Source organism: Chiroxiphia lanceolata, chromosome 5 (assembly GCF_009829145.1).
Source record: "Chiroxiphia lanceolata isolate bChiLan1 chromosome 5, bChiLan1.pri, whole genome shotgun sequence".
Lineage (NCBI taxonomy): Eukaryota > Metazoa > Chordata > Aves > Passeriformes > Pipridae > Chiroxiphia > Chiroxiphia lanceolata.
Genome location: NC_045641.1, coordinates 38,673,638 through 38,691,883, shown reverse-complemented (window position 1 = coordinate 38,691,883; position 18,246 = coordinate 38,673,638). Strand labels below are relative to the sequence as shown.

The 18,246-nt window shown below is 43.7% G+C and overlaps 2 protein-coding genes across 5 annotated transcripts in view; one reads left to right on the top strand and one right to left on the bottom strand.

Moving 5' to 3' along the window:
* Positions 1–3,027: 3,027 nt before the first annotated feature.
* Positions 3,028–11,695, top strand: CSRP2 (cysteine and glycine rich protein 2). 2 transcript variants are annotated; one of them, XM_032689308.1, is made up of 6 exons: positions 3,028–3,072; positions 6,737–6,855; positions 8,707–8,875; positions 9,869–10,001; positions 10,670–10,763; positions 11,377–11,695. In XM_032689308.1, exons 2-6 carry the CDS (start codon positions 6,744–6,746, stop codon positions 11,451–11,453), a joined length of 585 nt encoding a protein of 194 aa, XP_032545199.1. In that variant the 5' UTR covers positions 3,028–3,072; positions 6,737–6,743; the 3' UTR covers positions 11,454–11,695. The 2 variants fall into 2 exon arrangements, with proteins under 2 accessions (XP_032545199.1, XP_032545200.1); XM_032689309.1 differs by having other exon boundaries at positions 3,038–3,072; positions 6,737–8,875.
* Positions 11,696–14,132: 2,437 nt separating this feature from the next.
* ZDHHC17 (zinc finger DHHC-type palmitoyltransferase 17) overlaps positions 14,133–18,246 on the bottom strand; it is a 68,726-nt gene continuing 64,612 nt past the window's right edge. For 2 of the 3 annotated variants that reach the window (XM_032688154.1, XM_032688155.1), the window contains exon 17: positions 14,133–17,308. In XM_032688154.1, the coding sequence (XP_032544045.1) occupies positions 17,170–17,308 (139 nt within the window). In that variant the 3' untranslated portion in view covers positions 14,133–17,169. The remainder of the gene's footprint in view (positions 17,309–18,246) is intronic. The other variant, XR_004357125.1, reaches the window with a different exon arrangement.

The window sequence follows — 18,246 nt, the reverse complement described above, 5'->3', positions numbered from 1 at the left end:
TCTAACGCTAGCTTCAAAACACCTCTCCTGACAGGAAAAATAGCTAAAATTATGCTCTTCCACAAACATAATTAAGGGAGGTCTATAAGTTGTAGTAGCATTTGGATAAAACTAGGTATGACAAAAACAGTGTCAAACTATGACTAGAACCCCTGCAAAGTAAAATCTAAACTAACTAGAGTAAACTTTCATAAAACGATAGCAAGGATTATCAGCAGAGCAAGCAGACTGACTGGGGCAGGCATGGGACTATGCCTACAAGATCAAACGAGGATAAGATAATCCCAGGTGAGTGGAAGGTACTTAGCGGCTGTAAAAGGCCTGAATAACTGATGTGTGACAAGTCTTTTGAAAATTAACTAGGTCAGACAAGCTGACAATTTACTCAGCTCTCCGAAACATGGAAAACAACTTTTGCATAAAATTATGGCATAGCTAAAACCTTGGAAATTTTGCTCTGAGATGATGAACATACTTTGGGTCAATTTTACAAGTGAAGGGAGAACTAGTTTTGTGTAGAGCCTCTGGGCTTTCCCATGGCCAAGGAAGCAGAAGAACAGAGAGGCAAACACCCTGGGTCACAGAGCTGCCAAATCAGCAGGGGAAATTAACGGGAGCTGCTGATACACTTGAACACTGTTTCTCAGAAATAAACTGTCTTAATTATACTTTGCGGAGCTCAGAATGGCAGAAGCCAGACAAAAAGCTGGCAGGCTGCAGGAGCCTGGCTGCCTACAGGGACCTGGCACAGTGAGTGGTTAGGTGGGAGCTCCGCCCCAGACCAGTGAGAAGAGGCATCATCTGAGATTTTGAGCAAATAAGTCAGAAAGAGAAATTTATGGCAGGTGTCAGGCAGGAACACAGGGAAGGATAGGGTCAGGAGGATGACAAGGAGGGTGAAGTGGGTAGTGGGGCTGCTCGATGAATGACAGGGATTCTTAGGGTGCCAGGATGAAGGACTGCAGAACGGCAAGGAGGAATGCAGCCGGGCTGGATTCAGGCTTTATCTTAACTAAATTCTGAACTATGCCCTCAGGAAAGACAGACAGAGAAGAAGAGATGTGCTGACGAGACAGAATAAGTATGCTTATAAATAAAATAACTATGTATTTAGAGATATACACAGGCATACTTATATTTATAAAATATAAGTATTGATAGAAATAGTCCTTATCAATAAAGTATGTGATGAAAGTTTTCATTCTTGGTTTTGTTTTCATTCATTACTAGGTATTAGTCCCAAGTGTTGCAGTAATGTATTCCTTATTATTGTTCCTATAGTAATGTATTTAATCGTATATTTATATCCAAACCCCATAGTTACTCTGTTTCTGACAGACTAAGTACTAAACATGAGTAAAATAAATGTTGGATGTCAGATTGTCTTCTAGCTCAGTCAGCAGCACCTCAACACTGAAGATTGTTTTATTTCATACCAGTACGGACCCTTAGTTGCAGTGAGAATTTCCTTTTTTTCTGTACAGTCAGTCTTCACTAGGACTGCAATGCTTCTCCCTTCCCTTTATGATCTCTGCTGTTTATTTTTTATAGTCTGTAGGAAATGTTGTCAAAAGGGAAAATCTAATAGCTTTGGAGGCTACCTGAGAAGATATGGTAAATAACAGCATCATCACATGCAGTTCCAGCAGAGCTGGGCGCAGGACAGGTTGGACAAGAGAGCATAGGTCTTTCATGCAATAAATGCAGTCAGCCTGCTGTGACTCACACACCTCTTACTTGTCTGACTGCAAGAGATCCTCTCCCTCCAGTTCGAGAAACAACATTGCTAATACTTCTGCTTCTCATAGTGCTCGCTTCCCTCAAAACATAGACTAAAATTGTTGCTATGATGCTTGAGGTCAGACTCTTGGTCTTGCTTACAGCAAACACCACCTCGTTCCACAGCAACCAATACTGGCTTCACTTATGGAGCAGGGCTCCAGGATGCACATAAATCATGCACAATCTGGTCATTCACAATTCATTGCAAATAGAAAAAGAAAATTATAAACAGGAAGGAAAAAATCTCAACAAGTTGCAGCTGTCAGCACACAGGCTGCAGCAGGCTGGAAGAACATTTTAAAAGGAGAGGACAGCTAACCTTTTTCATTCCCAGGCTTGGTATGGAGGTAATGTGTGGCCTCACAGCACAGGCAGTTTGGCCCCATATATCAGTCACTGGACAAGGCAGGTTTCATCCCATGCATGGGGTTTCATCCCCACAGCATAGATTTCGCACCCAACCTGCTGTCAGCCCATCTCACTGTACCATGCTTGCACCGGAGGGATTTTTTGTGAGGTGCTGAGGAGGCCACTGCTGTTGCTGAAACAGAACAACCTGGCACTCCTACAGGCAATGAGTAGATGATTTGGTATTGGGTTAACAGAGAGGTTAAACCTGCATCTTCCTCTAGACACAGGGAGCATAACCCTGAACCGATCCAGTCAGCACACAACAGCCCTGGGAAATTGGGAGATGGGGACGCTTTTAAAAAGCAGCTCAAGCTCTGCATTGTTTTCTCCAGCAGGAGCTGGCTGGTGTGGACAGCGTTAATTGCTGGCCTTCTGTGAAAACTGTTTAAGGCCCATCCTAATGAGTCCCCGCTGGAGCAGTGGTTCAGCGGGAGCTGCAGCGCCGACTCCCTGAAGGCTCCCACGGCCCGGATAGCAGCTCCCGCCCCAGCCCGCTCCTCACGTCCAGTAAAGCTCTTTCCGAGCCCTGCACGCCTTCGCTGCGTTCCGGAGAAATACGGTCACGGTGCCTGCAAGAAGTTTAAAATGTAAATCAAAATCCTAAAAATGGATAAAACCGCGGGCTGGGGTCCTGCAGTCCGAGGCTGCAGCTTGGACGTCCCCGGGGTGGCCATGGCAGGGGCGAACCCTTGTGCCCCCTCGCTCTCGGATGCCCCGGCGGTGGGAGCGAGAGCGGGGCTGCCCCGCGGGGCCGGGGCTGGGCCGGGAGCGGGCGGCGGGGCTGGGCCGGGACCCGCAAGGCTCCGCCCCGGCTCTTTAAGCCGCCGCGGGGCCGCGCGGGGCTGAGACGCGCCGCGCTGAGCCGAGCCGAGCTTTGCGGTGAGTGCGGGGCTGGCGGCGGGAGGGCGGGGGGTGCAGGGGCTGGGCCAGACCAGACCCTCTCCCGGGGCAGGGCCGGGGGTGGTGAGCACCACAGTGGGACCCGGCGCCGGCGGGAGGGGAAGCGGCGGGCGATGCTCACCCCGTCCGTGCTGCTCGGCTTGTTGTAATGATCGAGCTGCCACGCATAGGGCTTCGCCGGCTGGCCGCCGAAAAAGCCGTCCAGGATAATTGAATAGCCTGGAATTTCTCAGTATCTGTCTTGGGATGGCTTGGGCTCCTTGTGTTTAGAACTGCCGTTAATAAACGGATTGGAAAGGACCTGGCGGCTGCCGTGGCTTGCCCGAATAACGTGCTCCCCTCTTGGCTGGGTTCAAGCAGCTGCCAACAAAGCTGCAACCGACAGTCAGAATTGTTGGTGCTGGTAGTGAGGTCACCTGGATGTTTAATTACTGCTCTTGAGCTCCTCAGAGGCCTGCCTGAACTAGCCAAAAAGTCTTCAGGGAGCAGGGAAGGCTTAAGGCAGCACATGAGGTCTGAATCTGCTACCTGTGGAGCTCTGGAAGGAGATCAGGGCAGTGTGAGGGTGTGGTGCTGAGAGAGTGGCTTGTGGGCAGGGGGACAGGCTTGTGCACTGTCCTGCAGCAGAGCTTCTTCAAGTCACCAGTTCCCCCAAGGTGCCTCCTGGGCACCGCTGCCATAAGGGCAGCTCTTGCTGTGGGGTGAATGAGAAAATATTGCCATTCTACCCATGCAAGCTGTCATGGGAACATCATGGAGAGGCTAAATGGAAATACTTCTTGTGGAAGACAGTACGGTCACCTTGAAGTAATTACTTCAGTTCCTTTTTGGTTTTCATTTAATGAATTCTCAGAGTCCTTATCAGACAATTTGAGTCAGCTAAAGGTTGCTGCATCACCTAATATTTTGTCTCCCTTGGGAAGAAAGGGTGGAGCTGCACTCTGTGTTGCCCAATATTATATGTGAAGTCTGGGGAAAAGCTGGAAACCTGATTCAGGTCCTTGGCTCTAGTGTGTATGAAAACTATTGTTTACTAACAAAATGGTTAAAATTATTTAGGTTCATGTAAATACACAAAAGAACATGAGTGGGGATGGTGAGAGGAAAAGACAGAAGTACTTCTTGTACCAAATGCCATCTACATTTTGGAAAGAATACAGAGTGAAAAGGAATCTCTTCTCCATTTTTCTTTTTTTCCAGTCTATGCATTCCTTTTCCAAAGCTTTGTGCAGCCTATATTCGCTTTAACCAAGGACGCTCTTTGCCATGATTAATGTCAGCTGCTGTGCAGTAGCACAGCCAAGCACTTGAATAAAAGAAATGGAATCTTAATTTTTAGACTCTACAGTTGTGCCAAGAATGACAAAAGCAAAGTGGGAAATGTCATAAAACTAATTTTATGAGCTCGGTCAGGGTATTAGTGCTAAACCATGGAGCAGTAATGATGCTAATCCTGTGGAAGTATTAAACAAAGGGCTATCTCAGTAATTAGTGTCAGTGTGCAAATAGCACTGCTCAGCCACTCTGAGGAAGTTTCCTAAGCTATTGCTTAGGAATGTACCTAAGATACCCCAATTTAGGTTAATAAACTAATCTTATTTTGCCACATGCCATGAATGGCTGTCTGCTTGTCTTGGACAAAGGTCTTGTAGCAGCTACCTGGCAGCATGTCTTGGGAACCACACAACCTACCATGCATCCCTAAAACTGCTGAACAACTGTTGGTCATGCTGCTTGGACAGGCGGCTTGTTTTACCAAGCCATATGGGTCATGTAATTCAGCCAAAACTGCTGCTCTCAGTTGTTATTTATGAGTCTGCTCTACCTTGCCTGAGGAGCACAAGGTGCCTCGCTCTGCACTGAGGCCCGTCCCACACGTTGCTTCAAGATCCCCTTTCTTTAAGGGGCTTTTCTCACCAAAGTGCTCCTGTCTGGATCCCTGTGGTGGAGCTTCCAGTTCCTCTTTGTTGGCCAGTGGGATGACTGGGGATTGGTAGTCCTCTGCTTCTGGCTCAGAGAAATGAGTGGCAAAGCTGATACAAGGCAGCACACTGTGGGCATTGTGTGTGGATGCTGTTGTGTATATCTTCTCCCTGTCTGGCCAGCATAGGAGAGCTTCTAGAGGTGAGTTTTCCAGAGAAATGTCAGAAGCTTCCAACAAATTCCTTCCCTCCCTCCCTTCCTGATAGTTGACCTGTACCGCAGTGCTGCTGCGGAGAGTCTGCAGGGAGGGAATGGTGGTGCTGGTGGGGTAGGGTGGCAGTGGGCAAACCCATGGTCCTCTTCCAGAAACCTTCTCTGAAATGAGGATCAGTAAGGAGCAGTGAGGGTGACGAGTCCTAAGCAGCTCCACTGGGTTAAGCTCGCTGAATCGGTAGCCCTGTCTCTGGCTGCTGTTGGCCTCTGTGCTTGCGAGAGGTGGTCCTTTGGTGGTGAGCTGCAGGAGAGCAAACCAGCATTACCCAGCAGTCACAAGTTAAGGGCAGTTCAGGGACGACTAGGAGATAAGTCTTCAACAAACACTGCAGTGTTATCTCATGGTGGTGGTGGGAGGAGGAAAACCCCAGAAAAGCCAAAGGTGACTGGCAGTGCTTGGCTTTGGTACTTTAACCCGGGATGGTTAATGGGAGGAGCAGGAGGAGCTCCCAGTCAAGCTGGGTGGGAGCGGCTGGTGGTGGTGTCGGGAGTGCAGGGGAGCTGAGGAGGGGGCAGCTCAGTTTGAGGTGGGACAGTCACTGCTTCTGGCTTTATGTAGGAGACTGTCGGTTCGCACAATGGGTGAGGTGCCTGTCCCTGCACACCAGCCATCTGAGCGTCCATTCCAAGTAACATGCAGTGTGTGAGAGGGAGTTTTACTTCCTTTTAAAGCAGCTGTGGCTCCTTGAGCAGTCTGGTTTGGTTTATATACCTGTCTAGTAAAGGTACAGTTCATGTAATAGCAGTGAGTCCCTGGGAAATAATCTCCCTTAAACTTCTTTGAAGTGCAGGTGTGATCTCAAAGGAGTTCAGAATGTTCCTACAGCCCTGATAAGTGGTTTTCTGGTGAGGTGAACTTTGGCTTGTACCACATCCCAAATGACAGGCCCTGCAGTAAAACAAAATGCCATTGTTAGCACAATTGGTTTGCTTCTATCAGATGAGAGGCCCAGCATTAATGAAGCATAGAAACTGAAATTATATCTGTCTAGGGGGCATTCGTTCAAGGTACAGTAAAGCCCTTGTGCATGGAACTGTAATTTGGGTGTATCCAATTTATGCAACTTTCAAAATCCGCAGGCAGGGACAGAGGACATGTCTCGTGAAGACTGTGTCTCGGTTTTTCCTGCTGTTCAGCAGCAGCAGTCTCTGTTCCCCTTGCCAGTTCATCTGCTCTTACAAATAGCCGTAGAGAGCCCACCTAAGCCTTTAAGTCTGGTCTGGGATCTGAAGAGCTGGGAAGTTGAGTTGATCCCAAAAACTTCTCATGCAGTGGAAAGTCACATTTTTAAACAGTGAAATCTCAGGGTTGTGCTCTGATACATTGACTTTGCAGATCTGGTTTAAAGGAGCCTGTTACACCAACAGTCCTGGGGCCAGGGTGGTGGAGGACACTGTATTTAACAAATCTTTCCCCTTCTCCCTTCCTTCCTGGCTGGGCACACAGAACCACCATGCCGAACTGGGGAGGTGGCAACAAATGTGGTGCCTGTGGCCGCACTGTCTACCATGCTGAGGAGGTGCAGTGTGATGGGAGGAGCTTCCACCGGTGCTGCTTCCTCTGCAGTAAGTATTCCCCTCCAAAATCTCTGCTGGCATAGCTGGGGGATCACAGCAGCAGGGTGCTGGTCCACAGGAGATATCCCAGGCTCAGCTGGCACCCATGATGGGGATGGCAGTGGCCAGAGATGCCTTTGTTTATCACATGTTGGGCTTAATTCCTGCTTCCTCACATGCTTCCTGGGCCTGGCATCCCAAAGGGAGAGTGCGTCTCCTGGAGAGGTATTATCCTACCTATCCAGTGTGTAAGGAGTGGGATGCACCTCTCAGAGCACATCATGATTTTTCTCTTCCATTTGCACTCTTGCCAGCCTTTTCCTCAAGTCTGAGGGTTCTTTAGGTTGGAAACTTAGCTTAAGTGTTGCTCATGCAGAGGAACATTGGCAGAGCTCCATTTGCACTGATCTGAGCTCAGCTGGGCTTCTCCTGGTGGTCTTGGGGCTGGCAGTAGAGCTGAAGGAACAGTTATCAAACTGCTGCCCTGGTGTCCTGCACAGACCAGGACACCAGCGTGCTTGAGCACAGCTGAGTTGTTGATGCTTTAGCTCAGCCAAAAGCCTAAATTTTCTTGGCACAGGAGCCTGTGGTTTATTTCAGATGAAAGGAGTCCAAAGCATTATTTTCCAGTCCAACCAACAAGCCTAGTGAGGCATTGAAAACTGCTTTCTCTGCTGAAAAGACCTCTGCTTAGATGAAGGGAACAAAGGGTCCCTGTGAATCAGAGGCTCCTACTTTGCAAACAGACAGCCTGTCTGTCTGAATCAGAGAATTTTACCTTGTTGCAAATATGAGGTACTGCTTTGCCCCACTTGCTGGTGATTAATACATATGGGCAGAGCTTGGGTTTAAGTCTCTTGATCTAAGCTGCAGTTACAACTGGCCCCCTCAAGCAAGTTTACTGTTAGTCTGCTGCTCAATGTCAGCACGCTGTGCTGGCACTGAGAGTCTCAGCACACCTATGCTCCTTTCCCTTAGCTCTACTGTGGTCACAAAAAACAAAGATTAGATGTCTTGGCTGCCTCATTTTCAGCCTTTTACGGGAGTTACTATTAAAAGAAACCTGGAACTTACAGTCAAACAATGGCTCTACTGTGTCTGAATATATGCTTTTCCTTAGTGCGTAGTTCTGTTGGGGTTAAAGTCTGTAGACTTAACAAACGTGCATTAGTTGATTTATTTATTGGATATTTTTATCTTTTTTTTCTTCCCAAATTCTTTATCACGGGCATAATGCTGTTGCAGATGGAAAGAGCATGGAGTTGGCATACAAAAGGAGGTTTAAGAAGGAAATAGTTCTCCCTTCTACTGTAACCTTGAGTAGAGTGCTTGCATTGTGCCGAAGGATAATGTAGGAATGCCAGAAAAGCACAGCCCCTCCGGTGACAGCTGTGAACCAGCCCCAGCTCAGTCCAGAAGCAGAACTGAGGCGGATGAGGGTGGGGGAACCTTGAAGGTTTGTTTTTTTTTCCCCAGCCCCACCCTGGCAAAAAGGGCAGGACAGGGGTTCTTCTGTACTGATAGGCTTTTGCTTCATGCTGTATGGCATCTGTCAGGGGAAACTGCTGACTGCCCTCTCTGGATTTCTGAGCAGCCTCATTCATCAAACCACAGCAAGTTTCCAGGCTTTAAATGTCATGGTCATGAAGAGGTGGGAGGGAATACAGCCCTTTACAGAGCTAAGCATAATTCACGAATTCAAAAGGCAACTTGCTCCCTCTAATCTCTGGTGGTCCCACAGCCCAATGAGAAGAATTGTGAACAGGGAAACCCATAACATCACTTCTCACTTGATTTTTGGCTTACTTTGTGTGCTGATGGAAACTGCCTTAAGGCAGTTTAACTCTTTTTTTCCTCCAGTGGTCTGCCGGAAAAACTTGGACAGCACAACTGTAGCGATTCATGATGCCGAAGTTTACTGCAAATCTTGCTATGGGAAAAAGTATGGCCCAAAAGGTTATGGATATGGCCAAGGAGCAGGAACACTGAACATGGACAGGGGAGAGCGACTAGGCATCAAGCCTGAGAGGTGAGTGAACTGAGTTCAGAGGCGCCCTTGTCCTTTAGTACTGTTTTCAGAGGAGTCTTTCAGAGGAGTCTGGATTTTGTTTAGTGCATGTTGTTTGGAATTGGAATGCTGCAAATACTCCAGTCTAGCTCAATGCAGGGCATTTAACCTGTGCTACACAAAGCTCCCACTGGTGACTATGTGAGTAGGAACAGTACAAGCAGGAGTTAGTGCAGGCAAGGATGCACTAATCCTATGCATGAGCTATAGGGGACTGGATTACGGAGCTGCTGATTGCTCTGCATGAGCCCACAGAGGTGACTCCCAGTGTCGAGGCACTCTCCTAAATAAGCTGGAAATGCCAATGTTCAGCATTGGACATGGATTTGGACAGCTGGGAATCTGGGGCTACAAGAAGAATGAATTTTTAACTGGCAAATGAAGAACCATTTGTGCTTAATGGCAGCCAAAGTCAAAAGGCCCATTAAATAGTAAACATTCCTAGTCTGATTAAGTTCTTGCTGTAAAGCAAAGCATGTGGAAAGAAGCTGAGGTATGCCTGACAACTTGCTTCATGCAAGTTCCCAAATTATTGCTTAGTGTTTTTATGATGCATGCTCACCAGCCAGGTTCAGTGATCCGTTCAGGTTCCAGATTATGATCAGTAGACAGAAATTTAACAGAATTATTTGTAGTTTACTATGTGAAAAATCCATGTCCCAGTACAGAATTCAGCACTTCTAGATAAGTGAAAAGGTGAAAGTTCCTCAGAAAACTAGCCTTTACAGGAGCTTATTTTTATCCTTTGAAGCATGGCTGTTCTCTTTTTGTTGTTGTGGTTTTGGCTTTTCTTCCCACAGGTGTTAATTGCATAGCCTTGCTGCTGACTTACTCCTCCTATTTTGCAAAAGTACTGTAGCATGTGTTGGATGCTGCAACACGTATTTGTGTAGCTAAAAAGAGCAAGAGGTCATTTAGTAAAAGAGTAGACAACAAATGTCCTATTTCTTTCAGCACACCTTCTCCTCACCGGCCCACTACAAATCCAAACCCTTCCAAGTTTGCTCAGAAGTTTGGAGGGGCAGAGAAATGCTCAAGGTGTGGTGATTCTGTTTATGCAGCAGAGAAAGTAATAGGAGCTGGAAAGGTAAGGAACTGCATGTGCTGTTTTGTACCTTCTGCATGGACTTTAAACTGAGCAAGGTGTGTTATGTGGGTCCCAGTAGGGAACCAACTGCAGGGCTGTTACCTTAAAATCACATTTCTTAGCATTGGAAACAGTCAAATCAATCAACTTCATGGAACAAAAAGCACTTGAAATGCAGGTTGATGAGTGATCACCTTAGATTTCAAAGGTGAAGATTCAATATCATCTCATGCCAGACTTGAAGCAGACTGCAGAAGCCCTCTCCCTCAGAAGAGGGAACAGTCCTGTGGGGTGTGCAGCTTGTGAAGGAGGCTGAATGTTTCAGCAGAAAGGGAATGTTCTCTGAAAATACCATGTAAAACCATGTGTCAGGCTGCCAGCTGTCTGACTCACTTGCTACAGAGAGCCAAGATCTGCTCTGAATTGATCAGAGCCCAAACCTTTCAAAATGCTGCTCTGAGCAGGATGCTGTGTAGAATTTGAAGCTTTGGGCCACTCACAGAAATGCAGATGCTCTTGTCTGCTACTGGTGCACTTCAACTGGTTTTTATTGTACTAGTCATATAAAAACAACATTGATGCGGATATTTCCAGTTAATATGGTTTTTTCACCAATTCAGATATCATGTGTATTTATACTATCTTTCTGCTTTTTATTTTTTCCCTAGCCATGGCACAAAAACTGCTTCCGATGTGCCAAGTGTGGAAAAAGCCTAGAATCTACAACCCTAACTGAAAAAGAAGGAGAAATCTATTGTAAAGGTGAGGAAAGAAACAAAGGTCACTTCTTTATGGTTCAAGGTAATATGTTACAGGGATGGATTGTTAGTTTAGTCCTGGTATGAGAAACTTTCAGGCTCATGTCAAGATGGAAGTGCTCTGTAAGTCATAGGAATAGAGCTGAAAAATGAAATAAATATTACTGAAGCTGCTGATGCTGACATCTGCATCAAGCAAAACATCCCATACTGAGAGATGCAGCAGCCTGTGCCCTGTGCCTGGGTCAGAGAGCAGATCAGAGTAAGGAGACAAGCCAGCAAGCATCCTGCCATGCCTTCTTGCATGATATTGTGGATATAAGCTTGATATGTGATATTAGATACTGTGGTTTGGTGACAACAAATGCCTTAACAGATAAAGAGCACAGAACGAATATGTGAATTACCTTCACAGAGCGGGTTGGGAGCTACATGGGAACTACATGGACCGAACAGGCCTGGCTACTGAGTTCAGTCAGGGTAGTTAATGCAGTTTAACAAAATGTTTTTAAGTGTTGCGTGACTATGAGGAAGCAGCTGAGGGCTTAGCCTAGACAGTGCTGTTCTTAATTAACGTGCCAGAAGACTCAGCTACTACATGTTCATCTTTCTTGCAGGTTGTTATGCAAAGAACTTTGGCCCCAAGGGATTTGGGTATGGCCAGGGAGCAGGTGCCCTTGTTCACGCCCAGTGAGGGGCCTAAAACCCCCGTATGGCTCTGCTGAGATCCTGCTAGAAGGAACAAGAGGGTTTCCTAACTGTTACTAACTACTGTGAAACAGATACTAGTTACTGTAGTGCTTGGGTATACATTCTGAAGATGATTTTAAAAAACCCCACAAACACTGCTTTTTTCCTTGCTTTGTGTATCACACTGTAACACTTTTAATACTGAGTATCAATTCAATAAAGCTTTGCTTGTTGATATATCCTAAAGCCGAGTGTTGCTTGCTTTGTCAGCAATGAAGGTGAGGGGAGTGTTGCTGGGGCAGCTCAGGGGTGGAGATATGATGCTTACAGACTTGATGCAGACCTTTCCTGAAAGCTGGACATACAGAGTAGGGGTCGTGATCTTCAGAGGTGAATGCCTGTCCTCCAGTATCATACCATTATATATGCACATGCAAGGCAACGAGCTGCTCACTGCACAGTAGTAAATCTTAATCTACTGCTCTGTACAGTGACATAGCTCTGAAAGTGATAGATAATGGGTAGTTGCGTGCCTAAACTGCTGCCTGTCTCTGCCACAGTCTCTAGTAAATGAAAACCAAACCATTTGCACCGTAATATTCTGTGGGGTTGCATATGCTTCAGTATTGAGGTGCTATTATGCACCTAATACTCACCAAGACAACTGCAGATTAATACCATCCCTCCTCAGCAGCTGGCCAAGCTCTGTACTATCCTATCCGACTTGGGTCTAAGAGCAACTTTTGACCTTTTCTTGGTAGTGCTAGGACTCCTAGCTCCCTGAAAATGGTGGAGGGTTTTGGCCTCTTGAAGACAATATCTGACAAAGCAACTGCAGCCCAACAACAGAGCAGAAGAAAATTCTGCCTTCGAAATGTGACTTGAACTGAAGTTGATGAGCAAGGAGTAATTGCAATTAAATGCATCGAAGACAGTGTAGATCTGCTCCCTGTGAACACAGCAGGTGGGTAAAAGCCAAACTAGGGCCTTCACTCTGCTAACCCAACACTTTAGGAACTGTTGCCAATAAAGGTCTATGAGTAGGGGACATAGCCAGATCTCGAGTGGAAAGCTCACAGAAGAGCTTGGCTTCTTTTAGCAGCTGGAGCAGCCCCCACCTGTAAGGCCTGAGCTCACAGCACCCACACTTGAACTTCTTGTGAAGCAAACAGGAGCCACCTTCTCAACAGGACAGAAGTTTCAACCCTCATTGTGCGAAACAGAAGTTAGTAAAAAAAAAAAAAAAGAAAAAAGATTCTTTTTTTTAGGAAAAAAAGAACCCTTCGCAAGTGAATTTATGGAAACACATTCAAGACTGGGAATGCTGGAAAAAAAATTAAGCAAGTGAACAAGCGTGTCAGTGTGGTCTAAGGCAGTTTCCAGCAGCCGTGGTCTGAGGCAGTGAAGCAATGGAAGCCAAAAGCCTAATTAGAAAAATACATATTACTCAAAATAATACATGAAAAGCATTCTGTACAGGTTACAAAGGAACCATGTGGATAGGAGGAAAAACAGACAGCCAGTTCAAAATGTGACTCAGTTCACAGAGAGGGAAAGATCAGAACTGGAAAAGACAGGCAGAAGCAGCACACATTTCAGGTGGGAGTTAGGAAGCAAGCAACGGCACAGCCTAGGAAACCTGGGCAGAAACCTTTGGCCCTGCTACTCATACTGCAGGCATTGCTTTCATAGCAAAACCATCTGATTTTACTTAAAGGCAGCTAATGGGAGGTCAAGGCACTGAACTCTAATCAAGCCATAATGAGGATGCAGAGGGCAGGCTTCTTCCCAAGTAAAACGAACCCAAGAACCAGCTTTCAAGTCATCAGGAGCCCACCCATACCTCCCAAGCACAGCAACTGTTCTGATGGAGCACTGCAAATCTTAAATGGAGACCTTCAGCACAGAAGGCAAAATGTCTTTTTTTTTTTTAAAGTACCTTCCCTGGCCTTTACCAGACAAGCCAAAAGGGTGGTCAGCAGAGGTGAGCCTCACACAGCCTCACCAGGAACATTGCCTGGGGAAGGGGAGAACAGCACCAACAATTCTCAATGTCAACACTGAAACCACACTCAGTAGAAAACAGACTTTTTTCTCCCCTTTAGGTGTGCTCTTAAGTCCTAGCCTTATACTTTAATATATGTTCCTGATTATAAATATCTTGGTTAAATTCCAACTTGTACTGTTACCTTGTTTCTACTCAAACAGCATGGACCAGAAGAGTCAGGGTAGTCAGTAGTCTGTCTCTTGTAAGTGCCACCCAGAAGCACACATCTTGGTTACACCTCCTAGCCTTACGTGGATGTCTTTTACCCTTAGAATACCTCAAATGTCATTAAATACATACCTTTGGCCACCTGAAACATTCCCTAGATGGAATTCTCCCTTAAGAAACATTACCCTGCCAGCACGCTTTGCTCAAAAGACAGGAATATCTAATTAGTGAATGGTAACTTTAACTGGTAGTACAAAGGTATACTTTACCCAAATCCAGTGTAGTAGCTCACAGGATCTCACATCTGCACAGAACTCGGTGCATGCTATCTGCAAGACACCTGTATGTCTTTCAGAAAGACTTTACTAAAATAAGCTGAAAGACGACAGCTATTTTTTCATGGTATGGCTTCTGAAACTGGGCAGAAACAACACTGTATGAAATCACATCCCAAGTCAAGACAAACACTGCATCTAAGAGTCAATATTTATTTGATTAATAACTTACAAAATTTAACAGATTTAATTTATGTAAGGAGAGCTAATTTATTAAACATTTTACAGATTTTTTTTCGTTCACAATGTAATACACATCAAGATCTTGACAGTATTAAAATAATACTTGGCACAGTTATAAATAAAGAATATACAAAAGAATCCATAGCTTAAAATGTAGTGATGCTGTTTTACACATTATTTGAAAAAAAAATATCTGGTGGACATCAAAGAATACAAAAACCTGCAAAGAAACAGCACATGTTTAGGGCCAAGACAAAATTCCTATTTATTCTACCTATGTCAGATTAACTTGGTCTGATCTGCTGTTGGTCTGGATCAACTTTGTTAAGTTTCAGAAGCAATGCAGTTTTGGTTCAACAAGTGAATTTTAAGTTTGATAACTTGACAGAAAAATGCATAGTTGGCTCCGCCCTGCTTACTTTACGATTTCACAAACAATTCAGTGTTACTCAAGACAAGTTCTATTTTGCACTGGAAACATCATACATCCCAAATCCATATATGCATGTTACTTTTCACAATTACCTACTATTGTTCAAATTCTGCAGGTCTCAACAAAACTGTCACCAGAGAGCTACTGACAAGTAAATAGTGCAGAACTCTCAATGTGCTTCCAAAGATCACCTCTTCTTTTAAAACATATTTGACATGGAGTGCATGACACAATTCATGGCAGTTAATGCTACTGGGCAACTAAAACCAAAGCTTGTATCATGTACTGAACTGCTCTCCTGGTGGCTAGACAATATTTAATAAAGTGTATTGAAACTCCTCAAGTCAACCGACCCCCAACAGAAATGTGGAAATAAAGAATAAAAAAAGAACAAATATGCAGAAGATCATTGGTGATTTAAAGAAACTACACTGTAAAGTCTTCATGCTTTTTTCTGATTAGGAAAAAATATGAATAACTGAAGTCAACTGTTTTCACTGAAATAGAACGTGTTCTTCGTTAGGATTACAAATTTTGTCTGACAACAATAGCAAAAGCTTCTTGCCACCCCTATACCCAAACCTCTCCTGTTAAAACTGTGTCCAAGAATGATGTTGATTTTTCCAGTATTAAACATTCAAGTACTCTAATGCTGCACTTCTGTAAATCCTGATATCTGGTACTTGCAAACTAAGTGTGTGTCTTGAGATCAATGAACAACTACAGAAAAAATGTTTACTTGCAAATACTGAACATCAACTATTTACAGTTTCACTGCTTCTCTTACTAAGGCAAGGGCCGGGAATACCACTAGATTGCTTTATTACCTGTAATCTGCATATTACAGAAAACGCTAATTTTGCCAAGCATCAAACATGCAGTGAATTTGCAGGGCATAATGCCTATTAACAGCAATATTGAACATCACTAAAAGCTCATTAGATATCTTCCTACACTTTTTTGGTTGAATAAAATGAAAATGAGCAGCTTTAAATACACTAAACACACACTCACAGAGAGAAAACTATTTGATAAATTATTTATATACAGATACACATTCTTTACACTGGTCTCAGACATCTGTTTTCAGGTCCCTCCCCAAACTCCCCTCACAGGTTCCTCGAACCACTGGGTTGCTACAGCACTTATAAGAGAACTTAACCTGATTCTCAGTCTCTGTCTCTCTGTAAACAATAGTTAAGGAAGCAGTGAACAATTCACTATGAGTATATGAAAACACCATAACAAAAATCAGTGCATCACATTCAGGAAAAGCCCCTTTGGAATGCAATTTCAGATCATTCCTTACCTTCCAAACCTATCTGTAGCATGAGAACTTAAAAATAGAAATTAAGAGTGATTTCCACGTGCCAGTACACCATCTTCTTCAGAATGCTGGTTTGCATTTTCTGTGCGTGTGTGCAATTATGGGGATTCTTAATTTATTTTTTTTTAAAGCTTGGTTTCTGTTATTTCACATCCAAACGAAGTAAGCATTTCAGGCTACTTTCGGTTCTTCTTCTGCAGTTGCATTCAATTTAAAACTACCTTGTATTTTTATAACTGAGACTTTTGCTTTCACATCTGTGGTATCCTCCATGCAATTTCTCTTCCAACACGTCTCCAAATACACTACACTGTACTGTGTGAGGACCAAACTTAACACTAAAACATTGCTAGTTTGTAAGTTGCTCATACAATTACTTCAAAGATAATGATTTCTTCCCCACTTTTTTTCCCTGAACATTATATACTGTAAACTAATTTTACAGGTGTATCATGCATTTAAGTAGGGCTTTAACTTTGACAGAAAAGCTTTCCTTATTGGCACAGTTGTTTATTTCAGACTACATTATTTCAGAACAGGGTTAATACAAGTATTTAGTTTTACCACTAACCGGTGGCAAAAACAATCACCAAAAAAAGCGGGCAATATATTTTTTCTCAACATTACCTGACGTGCCCTACTGCTATAACTTTACATGTTACAGGGGATCCCCACCATACAATGTTTTTAACAGTACTAAAAAGCACATTTTTCAATGTACATCATACTACAGAAAATCTGTATTAAAAAAAAAAATCACATTACAGGAACTACAACATAGCGATCAGTGAACTCTGTAAAATGAAATTTAGTTTTATATTCTAGATTCTTGTTTCAGTGGAATTATTGATATTGGGATACAAATTTTTTCGCTCAGCACAACATAACTACTTATGTCAATACTTCAATAATCTCATGCTCCATTGTGAAAGACCTTAAATAAAAAACCCAACAACAAATACTGTGAATATGCTGTCATGAATAATTCTCATGTTATGAACTGTTAAAATCCCTTTTTGATCTTCCTCCTCTTCCATATCAGGTTTGGCAGTTTATTCTGTCCATTTTTACTTTTGTTAATAAAATTCTGATGAAGAGAAGGTACCTTTATGATTCATCATCAGCCCTACACATAGCATGCTACTCTTCAAGGGATGCGGATTCGAGAGAGAGAGAATATTTTTCAGGCACCACTCAGTATGATATGCGCACAGGATGAAGGTGGTGCTACACTAGCTGGTAGCCTGATCCTGAAGTTTGGTCATATTCTATTGTATACTGCCTTGTCCAGTCCACAATAACAGGCCGAAAAAGACCACAGCATCTGAATTCAAAGAAGTCTATAATGTTCCTTATACATCCATGGCTAAAAACAAAATAAAAAAATACACGTCAGTAAGCAATATCATGGCTCATCTAACAATGTACAACATCTTTTGCCTACCTACAAATTTGATTATTCACCCTTTAAGTTCTTAAATTCAGAAAACCATTTCAGTTCAGAATCTTTATTGATGAGCAAGTTCTGAAGCAAGAAGTAGTCACCAGACTAGTTAATGTTTGATCGTTGAACATAATCAAGACACCAACTTTCTTTCACTTTCTACCAAAACTGTATGGAGAAATGTAACATGTTATTAGCAGTACACCATCACGTAGCACAGCATCGTAATTCAGATCCCTAAGAGGAAAGTTGCATTGTACAGATGGATAAGACAAAACAGCATGAAGTAATGTCTTCCTAGAATAATTTCCATCTTTATTAATATCTATTTTTGCATACATACTGGTTCACCAGCTGCAGGTCTAGAATCAACCAAGTCCCTTGACAACACAAAATTAAGGAAGCATTATCTGAATTAAATGAATTATTCAAGCACTTTCTGTGGCTGAATGAATTGTCAAATATTTAGGAAACCTATATAAAAATTCCAACATGTTGGGGATTTTTCACTTAATTAAACATGGGCTGAATAGATCACAGTTTTCTGGAAGAGAAGCTCATGTCATGACATATGCAAGAGCAGGTCTGAGCAAAGAGGAGATGACAACTATTTGATGTTGTGACAGGTAATGCCAAGTCAGTTATTTTGGATATCTGGTGTTATTTTCAGGAGCCATTTTTATAATAGCAGCTATTTCAGTGAAAATGGTTTGTGAATGTGACATTAATTTGGGGATCAAACCAGCAGTTTTTTCCAACCCTGTGCTCCACCTTGTGTTCTTCAGGCAAAATAACTATCCAGTTTTGCTACAACTCTAATCTGTAGGAACACTGCAACCATACAGAGATGCTTGTCTGCT